This window comes from Amblyomma americanum, chromosome 7 (genome assembly GCF_052857255.1).
Source record: "Amblyomma americanum isolate KBUSLIRL-KWMA chromosome 7, ASM5285725v1, whole genome shotgun sequence".
NCBI lineage: Eukaryota > Metazoa > Arthropoda > Arachnida > Ixodida > Ixodidae > Amblyomma > Amblyomma americanum.
In genome coordinates, this window is record NC_135503.1 from 5,551,231 (window position 1) to 5,567,369 (window position 16,139).

At 47.3% G+C, this 16,139-nt stretch overlaps 1 protein-coding gene across 1 annotated transcript in view; it reads left to right on the top strand.

Moving 5' to 3' along the window:
* LOC144098321 (uncharacterized) overlaps window positions 1-16,139 on the top strand; it is a 104,230-nt gene that overhangs the window by 20,799 nt on the left and 67,292 nt on the right. Inside the window, 1 exon segment of the mRNA XM_077630868.1 lies at window positions 10,847-10,895. Within this exon segment, the coding sequence (XP_077486994.1) occupies window positions 10,847-10,895 (49 nt within the window).

Consider the following 16,139-nt stretch of genomic DNA (forward strand, 5'->3'; position numbering starts at 1 on the left):
CGCCGCCGCGGCCGCGTGTGGGGCCGTGTAGATAAACTGCGTATGTGCGGCTGTGTGTACAAAAGCTGAGGTGATACGACTCGGTGCATCACAATCGCTTCGTATGGTGGCGAAAAGGAGACTCCAGCCGCGTGGCATCGTCAGGAGAAGATCAATTCTTCGGACCCAGAAGTCGTCGCCTGGCACTTGGCCGCTCTGCAGAGAAAGAATGAACATCAGAAGGCTAAACGAGGGGCGGAGACGCCTGAGCAAAGAGGAGAACGTCTTGCCAAGCGGAGACGCCAAGAGGCGGAGCGTAACAAGCGGCGCCTAGCAGCTCGCATGGTTCCTTCGCAACAAAGTCAAGGTGAATAAATGGCAACAACATCATCATAATGATCATCAAGCGGAACCACCAGAACTCGTGAAAGAACTTTGAGAGGAACTCCTATTATTAATAATGGTATGAAAACACTGGAGACGCTTCATAACTCTTTTGTACATTCCCACATTATCTATGCACTTGCTGTGTACGGCTTAACGTATCGTTCCACAATACATCCATTACAGGTTGCCGAAAATACTGCTTTGCGCATAGTACTATCTTTGCGCAGACGAGGCTCGTCGTATAACTGACCGCGCGATTAGACCAGGGGGGAACTGCAGCTCTCGCTACGTATGTCCTGGCATAGCTGAGCTAAGCCACTACAGATAGTGCGCCATTTCCTTTCCCCAGGAACCAATTTTCATTTTTTATATTATATAATTAGACAATTCATATTTATAATTGAAAATTGAAAATTTGTTTTCTGATTGACCGAAATCGCGCAGTAACTGTCTCGCATCTCGTTGGACAGCCGAACCGCGCCGTGAGGGAAAGGGTAAAGGAGGGAGTGAAAGAAGAAAGGAACGAAGAGATTCCGTAGTGGAGGTCTCCGGAACAATTTCGAGCACCTGGGGGTCTTTAACGTGCAATGACGTCGTGCAGCACACGGGCGTCTTTTGCAATTCGCCTCCATCGAAACGCGACCGCGGCGGCCGGGTTCAAACCCGGGAACTCATGTTTACAGATATTAATAAACATGATTTATGACTGGCCAGGTAACTTCGAAAGCAGTGCTCTTTAGCTGTTAATTTAGCAAAGGCTGACGCTTGAAGTATCAGCCCGCCTGCGTGCGTGCGTAACACCTTTTATTGGAACATTAAAAAAATTGGAGGGGACACTTAAGCTTCCCCTCAAGGGTATGACTCGACAGCGTTAATAGGCTAATATCTGTAGATTAAGAATTGGTCGTTCTCTACATTCGTAGATCCGTGCGAATCCTCATACCAGTACTCCTGGCGCAGTGGTGCGGCGCTTAAGCGATGCGCCACTGCCCTGCGATGGCAGGTGCTGCCAAGTGGTGGGCCTTGTGAGACACAGGTTGCTCTTCCCTCGAGACCGGCCGTGCTTTTCCCGAGAAACCTCTCGCAACCAGTCATTACAAGGTGTGTTTAATATAAAGGTTGTTTCTCCTAAGACTTGACACAGTTCTTAAAAATAGGCGTTTCGAGTTAGAAGAACGCTTTTTCTAGCATAGCATTGTCAGCAGTGTAGTACGTCACAATACAGCTAAGACGTGCTAACTAGCAGGTTGCTCAACCGATATTGAATAACTAGCTCTTTAACAATTACTGTTAGGCTCCTTGATTATTGCGAGGCGTGCAGCCCACCGTAAGTAATATGCATGCGCTTTCGAGAAGCTTGCAGGCGAAGCAACCTCTCCAGTGCACGTAACTCGTCGAAATAGCCAAATTAGTCGTACAATTTGGGTAATAAATACAATTATTGTTGCTAATTGACGTAGGTGCCTGGATTTTGCATACAATATTTCATTTGGTGTCAGTGCGACAAGACTGGCGTTATGATTAGAAAAATTTATGCGTGCACAAACGTGAACAGCGTGCCTGAATGCCTGCAATATTGATAGCGCAGCTTGTGCACCTTCTAGCGATTTGAAGCGTGTTCACGATCACTCACACTCAACAAGAAAAGCCACCATACCGTCAGAGTCGTTCTCGGGAGAGCACACAACTCTACACCGTTTGCCAAAAAAGTCCACAAGATATGATAGGTTCAACCACTGTCGAAGACAAGTTTCACGAGCATCGCCCAACACTGCAGAAACAACGCACGCACTTCCAAGTCCCGAGTTTGCTGCCTCAAGTGCGAAGTCCTTCTTTGTCTACAGCGAAGGTAGACATTTCAGAGTAAATTGGGAAAATCTGGGCTGCCTACTCTCTACATTCGTAAAGCGTAGCTTGTAACGGTGAAGCTTGACACACGAAAAAATTTTAAAAGGCTACCTTTCAGGCGCAGTGTGCAATTTTGCGCTCGGCCTAGTCTTTCTTAACGGTTAATAAAATCGGTTCTGTTGATTACGATACGCAGTAGTAACTTAGACATTATAATTTTCTTATTTCGGTCAAAATTTTCTTGGCCGTATTTCAAGACGCGCGTCCGGAGGGCATATAGTGCGCTCACAACATTCCGCAGGTGACTCGACGGCACACGTTCGCGTCTGCGTCATGTGATCCACTGTTAGGACTTGTCTCGCTACCGCCCGTGACGGAGGGGACGGAACGGGGGAACTGTCTCGCGTCAACGGGAGCGCTGAGCGAAAAGACCGCTGTCAACCATGGCGTGCGTATGCCTTCTCCTCCTTTCACCTCTCTAGCTCGCCACGTTATTCAACGGCAGCGCAATTTCCATCACCGTCAAAATACGAGCCAGAACATTCGCCTTCATTGCTGCCAACTTTCGCACGAACGCTAGCTTCGCCATTCGCAACCTTTCCTTCCCACGACTGCGCCGACACCCTTGTGCACGCAACCCAATCGTTGACCTCCGCATATTCGTTTATGAGCTCCGCTCCGTAATTAGTAGCCGTAACCAGTCCACTTTCCGTCTAAGTGGCCATCGTAGGCGCGCCGCTGATAGCTGTTAGAAAAGGCAGGCGAGCAGACGGACACACAAGCGCAGAGTTGTTCTGCGCCGCGATATCGCTGGAGGAAGTAATTATGCGCGCTCAAGAGTGCCAACACTAAAGGCGAACGAAGTGGTAAGCGCTGCAGCTGTTTCGGTTAGAAATGCGGTCTCCAGCGGGGCGCTGCGGCGGCGCGTATATAGTGTTTGCGCAGCAGAGCGAGTCTTTAGGCTCAGTACCGAGTTCCGTGCATCGCGCGAGAGGCCACCGGAGTTTTCGAAAGCGCGTTTGTTCCGCCACATTCAAAAGTAACTCCGCATAAGTGGAACGGTGTAACAGACACTCACTGAGATCACTTAACTTCAGGCGATGTAGATTCGAAAACTACTACGAGATTTTTTTTTAATAATTGGCGATTACTAAGCCTTACCGCTCGCGAAATCCGGATTCTAAGTCCGGCATCTAATGTCGCCATTCGTGAGGAACTCAATGGGCGCCTCCGTTCAAGATGAGGACATCTGAGCCATTTCTTGTGCTACAGCGCAATTTATCCTCGCTTCGACATTATTACGAACGGCAGCAGATTTTAGGTGTGTGGGCCAAGACACTGCCCAGTGCTGCTTCCAGGTGCCAAAGTCTGATGACGAGGGAGCGCACAACACGAACACTCCTGTTGTTCGTTCCTTCGTCATCGTCTGCTGCGCTGCTTTTTCGAACATTGTTGCAAATGAGCCAACTAGCCCAGGCTGCCACTCTTAATTAGTTCTCTTATCGGGTCAGATATGCAAAAGCTTCATGTTAATGCCACAGCTCTACTCGATCTCCTAGTTAAAAAAATGGCACCTCGTGAGCGATCATTGGCGGTTTTCAACCTTAAACTTGACCTGGAGTCGAGGCTGTGTAGAAATTAATGTATAAGTATATAAGGCGCCACGTTTGGTCAAGAGAACATTCATCGCTGAGGAGGTTTTGGTCAAATTTTTGCGCCTTCTAGCTTGTATCTCTGTTCACAGATCGCGAGACAACCTGTTAGCTTTTAAAATTTTGAGCAGTGTACAGTCGCGGACAGAACAATATGGGCCACGCTTCTGCGCTGAAAGACGCGCTACCTAGCGAAAATTAATGGATGTTTGATGCATGTGAGAGTAGTAATATGTACGATGAAAGCGTGAAGGGGATGACGAAGAACGGACAGGACGACGCAGACAAGCACAATCTTTCATCATGAGCTTGAACCAGCTCGCCCAAAATTTGGAGTTGATTATCTAGAATATTTTTACTTTTGCCCTTGGACATGAAGACAATAAACATTTCTATTTCTGTCGCGCAACGCGACAGAAGAATTTGAACGCGGAAGCGTGCACGGTCCATATTATTCTGTCCTCGACTATACGCGTCAATTTCTGAAATGGAGGAGCTGTGGATCCTTTAAATGCCTTCGGGGACTGAGAAGTGTTTTGGAGTCAGTAACGCTTCGTTCGGCTCAGTCAATCGCTCGCACATACCGTTCTACATTTTGCACGATTCATAGGTCGGAACAACGAACACATACGGCGCCTACATGTTGCGCGCAGCAACAAGTAGGCTCCATATGCTATAGTGAACACGCGGTATGCAGCGCACCATAGCGGAGCAGTGTTGATGAAGGGCGGTAATTTGGGCTTGTTAGTTCATCACAGAAGAGAAAAATATTCAGCACAGAAAACGCATGGACGACAGAAGAAAGACAGCGCTTGTGTTTGTCTTTCTTTTGTCGTCCATGCGTTTTTTGCGCTGCATATTTTCCTCTTCTGTGGAGCAGTGTTCGAAACCGATTTCCCCTAGGGACTGGCCGGCCCCGGATATATGCAGTACACACGCTCCACGGCGCTGCGCGCAATTTTTGTGCCGGAATGTGGTGACGAGAGAACTACACGGCTTGGCGATTTCTATTTTCCTTCTCTGCGGTTCGCCTAGTTGCCGTCGAAGCCAGAATGAACGGCGCTTGCTTTCCTCGAGAATTTCTTGGCCGAGTACCAAGGCCTACGCCCTTCTCTGGTGGTGGTTGCCTCGCTTACTCGCCCCTCTCCCCCGCCAGCTCTCCTCCTTTCCCAGCGTAGCCGTTCGCGTCCAGCTCGGCGCGGCTGCTATTTTTGTCTTGCCTTTCACGAGCGTCTTGCCTCGGGAACTCGGTCTCCAGGTGCCGACCCCTCGAAATCACATTTCGTATGCGTAGTGTCCTGCTGTGTAGAGTGTCCTTCAATCCCGCTGCGCCTCTTGCCTTCGTTTTCGTTATCGTTGTTATCTCTCGCGATTCTATTGGCTTGCAAGCGGGACCAATTAGGAAACGTTGATGAGTGAGATGCAAAAAAAAAAAATGGGCCGGCGGTTGCCCATGCGCGCTGTCCCTACAGTTGTGACAATCGACATAGGATGACGTAGAGACGCGATTGCATCGGTGTAATATCAAGTCGAGGTAAACACACACGCACACGCACACACATATATTGTAGTGAACAAAAAGATATTTCAGTTTTTCTAATGTAATTCTTTTTTTTTACCGCGCTCAAGTATTACGCTCGACCTTTATGGGAAGACAATATCGGATTTTTACACAATTGTGGCCAGTATTTATCCTCATATAAAGCCACAATTTATTCCTAGAGCAAATTTCTGAAAAACTGCTTCCTGTACTGCATGAAGGTATCTGGATTATATCGGTTTTTATAACAAAAGTGATGCGCCAATTACAAGAATGCCTTTTCAGAATAACATAACGACGTCAGTGCTTCACACGCAAGTCTTCTGCGTCGGCCATCGCCTTGCACCATCGAGGCATGGGGCTCAGGAATCAGCCATTGAAAGTCAATAGTCGTATGTTCTCCTACTCTTGCAATAGCTGGCCAAGCTTGTCCTCGGCACATCTGTCTTTTTTTGTCCCTCAGATGATGCGCGAAGCCTATTCAGACATGTTAAATTCAATTAAATTATTTCTTATGAAAATATGCAACAGTAAATGCAGCCGCCGAATATGCTTGCGGCTTGAACGTGACAACGAGTTAATTATAGTTTAGAAGAGACGGGAAATGAGCGAAATTGATGAAACGATGAAAATGAAAACGAACTGAAGGCTAGCAGTTACGCCTCCAACAAGTCCTGGCGGAAGAAGATGGCAGTACAAAAAACAAAAACAAATGGGCACATTACTCCTGGTCATTTTCAATTTGTACGTGAAAATTGAAAATATCTATTTGTCCACTACTGTACATACACACGCATACATACATACATACATACATACATACATACATACATACATACATACATACATACATACATACATGCATGCATGCATACATGCATGCATACATACATACATACATACATACATACATACATACATACATACATACATACATACATACATACATACATACATACATACATACATACATACATACATACATACATACATACATACATACATACATACATACATACATACATACATACATACATACATACATACATACATGTACAGTCTGCGTCACCCCTGTGTTGAGCGCTCGAGCCGTGGGCGTAATTTAATAAAAGCTGAAATCAGAAAACAGCCCTTGGTCGTGCCCACCTTGCTTGCGCATCTATGGGGCTCTACTTCCGCGCAAGTGTTGTCATTAAAAGCTCGTGTCGATTCTTATGAAGGGAAGTGCGCCGCTCGAGCGCTGTACACAAGGATGACGCTGGCTGTTACGTAATATGCGCGTGCATGTATACATTCATACATACACGCGCATATTACGTAACGAATACACTCGCACAATGGATAGTTCTACCGATCTCGAAAACAAGACCAGAACACGGAACTTAAGGTCGTGATGGTGCGTCGACATTGCGCATTATCATTTCTTTATCGCTTCCTGCGCAGTCTAACTAACGCCTACCGACGTGCGTACTGATTACGGATAAACATGGCCCATATTAAATGATAGAGAACAGCACACGCTCTTCTTGTACGCCGTGCTATAGGGGACGTCCTTTGGAAGACAAACCGAGCGCTTGCTTGCAACAAGCGCTTAAAACTTGCCCTAAATGTTGGCAGTATAGCTTTCTGATAACACCATCGTTCAACGGCACACACTTTTATTTGGTGTTATCTTTGGATCGTCAGAAGACTGGGTCTGCGTGTGTTTGCAAAGGTTGGGCGCCAGCAGCGTATAGCGAAAGCGTCGACGGTGCGCCACGCGAGCGGCGTGCTTGATCGGGGTCGCCCCAATCTATGGGCCAATCTGCGTTTGACGCGGGGATTTCGATAAACGGCTGTGTGCCGGAAGAAGCGGGCGCGAGCTCTGCGCGCTACACCACTGCTTATCTCGTTCCGCACTGCTGCATCTGGAAGCCTGATGAAGGATGCCCTATTAAGTGTATCGCTGGTACAAGTAGGCGTAATATATGTGTTCTTTTCAATTGGTCTTCGTCGAGTTTGCGTTGCCGTAGTAAAGTTTTCAGCGTTACACCTTAGACACGAAGTCTGTGTGCTCCACAACTGGTACACTGATTAGTTTAGGCAACCGTTCGAGGCTGCGGAAATAAATTGGCTCACTCTTTCAACGGCTGCCCGATGGCGGGTTTAAGAACATCTATCTCACTCTGCTTGCGTGCGCGTGCGGGCTCACTCACGCGCTAGTTTCTGTTTTTTATGTGCGTTTGTGTGATACTGTGCACGCGAGGCGTTTGCTGTGTCAAGGTCGTCAAGGCCGCCATCCCGCGGCCAGTTGACTCACCGCGCCGCCACATACAGACGGCTGCGCTGGCACCAAGTAGTTGGAAACCCTTTTAGATGGTTGCAGATAAGATGCGTGCGCCCTTGCAAGGGGCCGCCACTTTGCGGTCTTATTTATTTATTTGTTTATTTATTTCACAATACTGCCGGGCACAACTGGCCCGAGCTGGAGGGGCATCAAAAACAAATCAGAACACCACGTAAAGAAAAACCATACATTGCATGTGACACACAGCAAAATGAAATTTAAAAGACGTCCTAGCAAAGGCGAATATCTATGCATACTAAAAATTAGTACAAAAAAGCCACTTCCTTCTAGTGAAGTAACCGCGTTTGTAACGCCTGTTCTACATTAGGAGAGTGAAAAATCGATTCAGGTAGCTGCGTTTCAATCGGCTATTGTTTGAGGGAAGAAACTGCTTAAAGGTGTTTGTTTTGACAAAAAGTGGCTGTAAAGAGTGCTCCCTACTCTGACGGGTCCTTCAAGCAGGGGAGTGCTTGAAGAATGAAGGGGGAGAAAATCTGAATTTACCTGCCAAATTTTATGAAGGAGGCAAATACGGTTCAGTTTTCTGTGCGTAAGAAGTAAGGAGATCTTATTGTCTGATGAGCTGTGATGGGGGGCCAAAACTTTTGTATTTATGAAAAATCAAACGTACTGCCTTTCTTTGAATGAGCTCTAATTGATAGATATCTTTCTTTGTGTGCGGATCCCAAATTTCGGACGAATATTCATGTTTGGACTTGACGAAAGCTTTGCAAGCCGGAAGCTTAATATTGCTTGGAGTATGTTTTAATTTGCGTCTCAAGAAATAAAGCTTCGAGAAAGCAGCTGGACAGACCTCGGAGATATGAGCGCCCCAGGTTAATCGGCTGTTAAGAGTGATACCTAGATATTTGTATTTTGAGACGTCTCTAATGTGACAGTTATGAAGACGATATTTGTAATTATCCATATTTCTTTTTCTTCGTAACTTGGAGAAGCACACTCTTGTCGATATTTAAATCCATATTCCATTCTTCACTCCAGTGACATATTTTGAGCGAAGATTCTTGGAGCAGTTGATGATCCCCAGTTGACACTATCTCTTTATATACGACACAGTCATCTGCGAACAATTTTCTTCATACAGACCGTGGAATGGTATCTATTAAACCATTTATATATATTAAAAACGGCGATGATCCTAACACTACCCTGAGGAACACCGGAAGCAGCAGCAAGCGATTCAGAAAGGGCGCCCTTCACGTCGACAGACTGAGTTCGACTGAAATGTGCTCTGACCCATTCAACAAGATACAACGGAAGACCAATTAACTGCAATTTGTAAGGAATCTTCGAATGTAGACACTGTCTGAAAAAAAGAACATCGATCTGTCGCTAGTTATCCAGCACTCTAAAGAAATCATCAATAGTCATAACTAGTTGAGTAATGCTTGAAATACTCTTCCTGGATCCACACTGAAAAGGTGATAGGATATTTCTTTCATTTAAAAAGCCATTTATAAAGCGGGCCGCGATGTGCTATAGAAGCACATCGTTGTTTTATTTTTAACACATAACGATGGGGCCTGCTTTTACTGTCTTGACAACAGTACAGTAGGTTGGGGTGGAGGGAAAAGCTTGCATACTTGACAGTCTTTGGGGTATTCTCTGCTGAGATATGGCATGTGCTGTTTCTTCAACTGTTCTGCAACATGGAAAAATAGGATAAACCGTATTCTCAAGAATATGGCTAAGAGTGTCATCTATTCAATACCCCATAAACAGCAAAGTGTATTCCTTTCTTCAGGTCTGCCTTCATTTGACATTGTGTTCAAACAAATCACTGTACTCAGATATTTCTGGAACTCTGACTTTCGGTTCCACAACGTTAAACCAATCCCATTAAGAAAAGTTTCTCGATATATTGTCCCTGCAGTGCGAACTCATTTTGGTATGTCTATGAGGTCATATTATATCCCATGTATATTCAATGAGATGCCTGATAATGTTTTCAACTTGAACACTCGCAGACAGTTACGAGATGCTATTGCCGAGCTTGAACAGCTCTAGTGCATATGTTTTACTGTACACAAAACAAAGAATTGATTTGGTAACAGAGGTTGTTGCTGCTGCCGGACGGCGCCCTACAAGCCCAATTGAGGCTTTGGCGCGTCCGCGTCTTGTATTGTTTCTTTGGAGTGAATAAAGTATTTATTATTATTTATTATTATTACTGCACACATAAGGGAACATAATAGACAGAAAACAGTAAAAAAAAAACAGGCAATTCTCGGTTTATATAGTTTGAATGCGTTGGCATGCATTTTCTGTTGCTGCTGATTCTGTTGTAGCTAATGCCCTATACATATGCGGACTTAGTCATTCTCTGCTTTACATTCATATATCGCGGGGAGTCCTCATACCACTCCTGGCGCCACCGGTGGGGCTTGTGAGGCCCAGGTTGCTCTTCCCGAGCAACCTCTCGCTACCAGTCATTAATTTAATCGCCACTCGCCATGGTGGGTAGTTTGCTCGCAATCCACAGTGGGCAGGTTGTGATGACGTCGCAAGCTTTTCAATCGTCACGCGTGACGGCGGTCACCGTTTCCGCTAGTGCTAACGCCTTAGGTAGTTACACACACTGGCTTACTGGAGCGGTGGCCTAGTGGTTTGAGTATCCACCGTGCATGTGGGATGTGCGGGGTTCGATCCCCACTGCCGCCGGGTGCATACCAGTCACACGGTGGTTTCGGAAATTTCGACCACCTGGGGTTCTTTAACGTGCACTGACACCGCACAACACACGGGCAGTCACACAATGATACAAGCTTTCCCCCTAGTCTGGTGCTCGGCTTCTCTACAATGAGATGCTTGGGAAATCATTCTTTGTCCCACCGTAAGTGGATGAAAACAGCTTGTTCCATGGCTCTCTTTAGCTGCAGATGCCCTTGCACCATTACAAATCGTCGTCATCATCATCATCATCATCATAATGACCATCAGTTACACACATTTCGCATATTAACTGGCCATGCTTCAACCAAGGTAAGAGCGTGGTGAACACAGCCGGGGCATATGTGCGATTTCACTGTTTGTTTTACTCAATTCGTTTGACCTCGCGTGCTAACTTAGGTCGGTCTTTCATCTTTCACGCAGGGTTCCAACCGAAGCCGCCACCAACAAATGACGCCCAAACGAACGCAGGGTGAGTCCCCCGAGTTTCTTTTTTTCTGCTTCTTCTTATTTTCTTTCTCGTTTTCAGTATACTCACACACGCGCACACAAAAAAGCGCGTTAACCAGGAAGAATTCAATTTATCATGTGTGTGACGGTCGGTTGAAATTGCTAGCGCAGTTTATTCCTCATCACACCCTCATTAGCCAACATATGCAACGTCCTAAATAAATAAACACATGCGGTGTCAGGGCATCTTCTAACCTCGGTAATGAAACAACAAACTTTTCGCTACAGAAGGAGAAAGCGCTCCTTGACTTTATTTAGTAACGATGCGAATGGCCGTGTTTATTACTTTATTTTATTTAAGACATTCTACTCAACGAACTCGTTACGCTTGATCAAATGATGAAAACTGGGAGACGTCGTCGAGCACTGCCTGCGGTCATCACGTGGTCTGATGTTCAACAGACATGAGTCGTAGTGCAGACGACCCCAACTCCAAGCAATCTATAGCAGCATACTGCTATGCAGGACCTCCCGCCCCCGTAGATAACGGAAGCTTCGTCGCTGTTTTGCAACGCCACTCATCGAGGGAGGATGTGGCGCTGAGCAGAGCGTGTGATCTCGTTAGAGGCTCTCGAGCGAACATCACGCGTCGCGCTAAGTGGATCCAATGAATGACCGAGTTTATGACGCCGATGAGGGGAAAGAGGGATGGATGCAAACAGGCCGGAGGCCGTGTGGGAGCGCGAACTCCTGGCCGTGTAGGCTGCTGCGCAAGTTCCACATTTATCTCCGAGACGTTTCCAGGGGGAATGCTTTCTGTGAAACATTTTTAACCACAAAATCAGAAAAAAAAAGTGTTTCGCCAAAGTTCGTCGCGCATTTCAGTACAGGTTTTTAGCGTAGCGGAGACGTACTAGAGTATAGACGTATGCGCAAGAGAGTTTTTGCTGTGCGAACACTTTCTAATGTCTTGTAATAGTGACCGAGACACGTCTTGACAGAGTGACGAGCCATTTTCTGTGGAGTCTCGGGCCTATAAGGGCGCTGACCTTGTATTAAGAGGTTTACAGTGTAAATGCGGGCATCGGACTTGCCTTCCAGTTTTGGACTGTAGTCAACAAGGGAGCGGGGTGGGGAAGGATGAGTGGCACACGTTGGAAACGGTGCGCGAAGCGCATTGGTAGCTTGGTGAGATTATTGCCGTCTTTCAGTTGTTGCTGCCTTTCCTTCAGTTAGTTTGCTAAACAGAAAAGAAAACGCGCGCCCCTCCCACAGCAGGGCCCTCTCGCATTATCGGAGGCGTCGCAGTGCTGTCGTTCGCTGATAGACCGTCCAGCAGCGGTCTTTAATCAGAGCGTGGCAAGTGCATGACGCATGGTTGGTAACAGGCGATGTGCTTGCATCACGAGGCGGTTTCTCGCTAACACCGTAATTGGGTGAGGCGACGCGTGCTTCCTGGCTGATTACTGCGGCTACATATAAATTGGTCACGTGAAAGTGAGACAGAAAGGCTATGCTGTAATATAAACTGTTCTCTGGAGGTGTAGAAAACACTGCGCACATTTTTATTTACGTTTTTCATTTGTAAAAGCGGTAGTGATATTTTGTGTTGACATAATTTTTTTTACACGTCCTCACTCCAGTGCACTGGTGTGTAACACTATAAAACAGAATTGAAACGCACCGCGTGAATACAAAAAAAGATCAACGCGTGAATGTTCAAATGCAGGATAATCCGCAGAAAATAAACAACAGTTCATTAGTGGTTTACCTAGACAGTGTGAAGCTGATTTGAACATCTTAATATTATTAATTATGACAACACTCCTCCTTTCCTTTTCGTTCAGCGATGATGTACTAGAGCAGCAGAGAGCGTCTTCTCTTTTTCTCACTTATTTTTTTTTTAATCGGGATCGACAGGATGACGGGACTGCCCATGCTATGGATCTGCAAGTCGATGCCCATCGTTGGCGCGAAGCATCTCTTTTAGAGTGTCGGTTTGACTTTCCCTGTCAAATTTCGATAGGCGGTTATATCAGCCCGGGAAAACTGTACCGGCACGACACCGCGCCTGCTGGAACTCTGCGCTGCGCAAAATCGCCAGCTGATGTGCTTCGCATAGCTTTATTTTCGGTGTTTCAAGCCGCAGCTTGCGTTGTGACCGATTTGGCTTACCGAGCAAGCGGTGAAGTTTGCGCTCCGTGCCCCATTTATCCATCCAACGATCGGTTACTGAGCGACAACAACGGCGTTATTTCGTTTCCTCTAATACACTCCGAAACTACTCTCGTTTCCTCTTTGGGATCCCCATAAACGAAAATGCTCACTCTTTAAAGCGTCATTTCTCCGCAGCGTTTCTCTTTCCTCGCGTATGGCCTGCAACCGTAACCGATTACACTGAATAGAAAGTAAATAAAAATAAAATTGCATCGGGGCTCTAGACTGCATGTCCACATACACGTAATCGTTTTCTCCGGCGCTGTTACGCGCACGAGGAAGTCGAACGGCCGCCGATAGAGCGTGCACCGCGGTACAGGTACACGCGCGTGGGGCCAATATCGCGGAAGACTTTCCGATCTATTTTATATGTGGGTCGCCGTCTATACGTAATACGGTTGTCTTCCTCGTTGGTCGCAGCGGCCACCTGGGCCGCGGCGAAATTATGAAACAGCCGCGCTTCCTTCCCTGTCCGCCGCCGGAGGTCGCCAGGTGCCGTTCGTCATTAGCTTTTGTCTCCGGTATAGCTCGGCATTTTCCTGCAAGTACGCGTCGGGCAGCACGGCAGCGGCCGCGCGGCTTCAGCGCCGTGCAAAATGTAATGCGCTAAATCGCAACACGGTTACCTTATGGGCTAGTTGGTGTGTCTCAGACATAACTTCACCAGCGAAAGTACTAGAGCACCAGGAGAAAAAGAACACAGGACAACACTGCATGGACTAACAACTGAAGTTTAATCAAGAGACGGCTAACCTAGGTCACCAGAACGCGCGTGCAGATTTTTACATCATAGACATGTCATTATAGTTATTGAGATGTTTAGCAGGGCGTACACTGTTTATAGTTTACTGTCAACGCTTACTGCCACGCTAGCCACCAATGCGCACGCACTGGCGGCTCGCATCCGCGGAAACGATGATGGTAGGCGGCATAACCTGTGCTAAATATTTTTATTATCACCGTAGTGCCGTCATCATGGTGAATGAGACTGCGAGATCAGTAGTTCATGGGCGAAACCCATAGAAAGAAGCGCCACGTGGTAATCTAGAAGCTTATTCGTAAAGATTTAAGGGAAGAACTACGGGTAACTTTGACGCGTACGCACTTAATAATAATGGCTACTCGGTGTTTATCACGTTCGGAAACTGAGCCCGAGGTCGCGAGTTCGATCCCAGCTGTGTCGGTTGCAATAAAGCTCTTATGCTGGGATCCTGAACGTTGAAGAACCACCGGGGGATCGAAATGAAGCGGCATCCCGCTTCATTCCACAGTGTTTATTTGGCACGTTTAATGCGCGCGCATCAATCAAATCTATCCAGCACGCGACGGCCACACTTCAGAGTGTATTATACGTATACGACGCGGACCGGAGGAATAACTGCGCGTGTTCCTAAATCATTCACGAGCGTGTATGCATGAAGAGAGGTGAAGTAGTGCCGTGTCGGACGGATTTTAATATCGCAGGGGAGCAGAGAAATAGGAAAGCAGGCAGCCTCAGAACTTGGGTAACTTGTGAAGACCGCCATTATCGCGCAGTGCCCCCTTCCGTATTGCTTCCTTTCCTGCATGCAGTATTGTCACGTGTCGCTGGCGGCAACCGTGAAGTGAGGGCCCGAAGAACTGGAACTTCCCATTTGAGCGTTCCGGCAAAGCACAGGAGGAAAGTGGTGCCGGCGAGGCTTCTGAGAACGCGGTTGGAAATAATCGAAAGTGACGGGGCGGATTTACGCCGACCGCTACTTATCCGCTTCTTAAGTACGTTCTGTTATAAAAGCTATATGGATAAAGAAGGCGGCGTTTTGAGAACCTGCAGAACTCAATGCAGAGAGTGAATGATAAGATATTTCTTGCTAGCTCAGAGATGAAGTTGAAGCATGGTAACCATGGGCGTCCTGCGTCGAAGCGGGAGACAAACGCAGTGTGTAGAGGTCCGGAGAAGAAGCAGTCTGGCAGCTCTCTTCAGGAGGGGCACAACGAAAACGCATGTTTCCAAAGATAAAAAAAGGAGAGCGAAGAACAAGGGAGCAAAGCAAGCATAAAGCGCGCTGCTCTGTTCCGTACGTCAGCGCGTGTCAGTTGCAGCAAATTTATTTTTGTTTTCTCTCGCCACGTGCAGGCTTCCACGGAAAGAAAACAGAGCCGCATTTTCTAGAACTGAATTCGGCGATCTCCTCGTTACATTTACTATGCTCAGTCGGAACAAGCGCAGTAGAAAGGAGGCAGTCTCTGTGGATGGTATAAATCCCAAGCGAGAAAACTGTCTCCCCACTGGTGGTGGCTCATTCCACAGGCTTTGCACAGAAACTTGGCTGCAGGCTGTTCGAATGCTTCGCGCTAAAAAGCGAGCAGCGGCCGTCCATGTACCGCCCTATATATGGTCCAACTTCTCACGAATTAACGAAGACATTACTCCTTCAGGGGGATCAGTCATGTCTGCGGCAAAGCTGTGTATAGGCCCAGCGAACCTCAAAACTCGCACAATGAGCACAATATACAAGTAAGGTTTTGTCGCGCCGCCTTATGGATGGGAAGCAAACTGCTAATTTTCTGTCGGGCACAGCGCCTGAAATTTTTTGGTCGGGCACCATCCACGGATGCTTCCAGAGCCTTAGCTGATCAGGGACGCGATCTCTTTCTAGGTGCCAGGAATATCTCAGAGTAGACTGCTGGATATTGGAGAGAATCACATCTTCAACACGTTCAAACAGCCTCGTGGATCTGAACGCTGCCACGACAGTTCTGGACGCGATGGAGCGCAGACCGGTCGTTATCCTGCCTGCTGTGAGCGCCATCGGAGTGCCGGAAATGAAGTCTAAGCGAAAACAGACGACTGATCTGAGCAAGCAGTGGCGCTCCCGAAAAGTGCGTGTACGTGTAGTGTATATGCTAAAGAGCTATAGCAGACGCACGGACAAGGCAGTCGCACACAAGACGTAGACGACGGAAGCTGTGTGCGCAGCCGTGCGTCCTTGTGCGCGTAATCGAGTCCATGACGCCGCCAACACGCGCACTGTCGCGGCCAGCGAAGCAGCGCAAGAGCCCTGCCCTT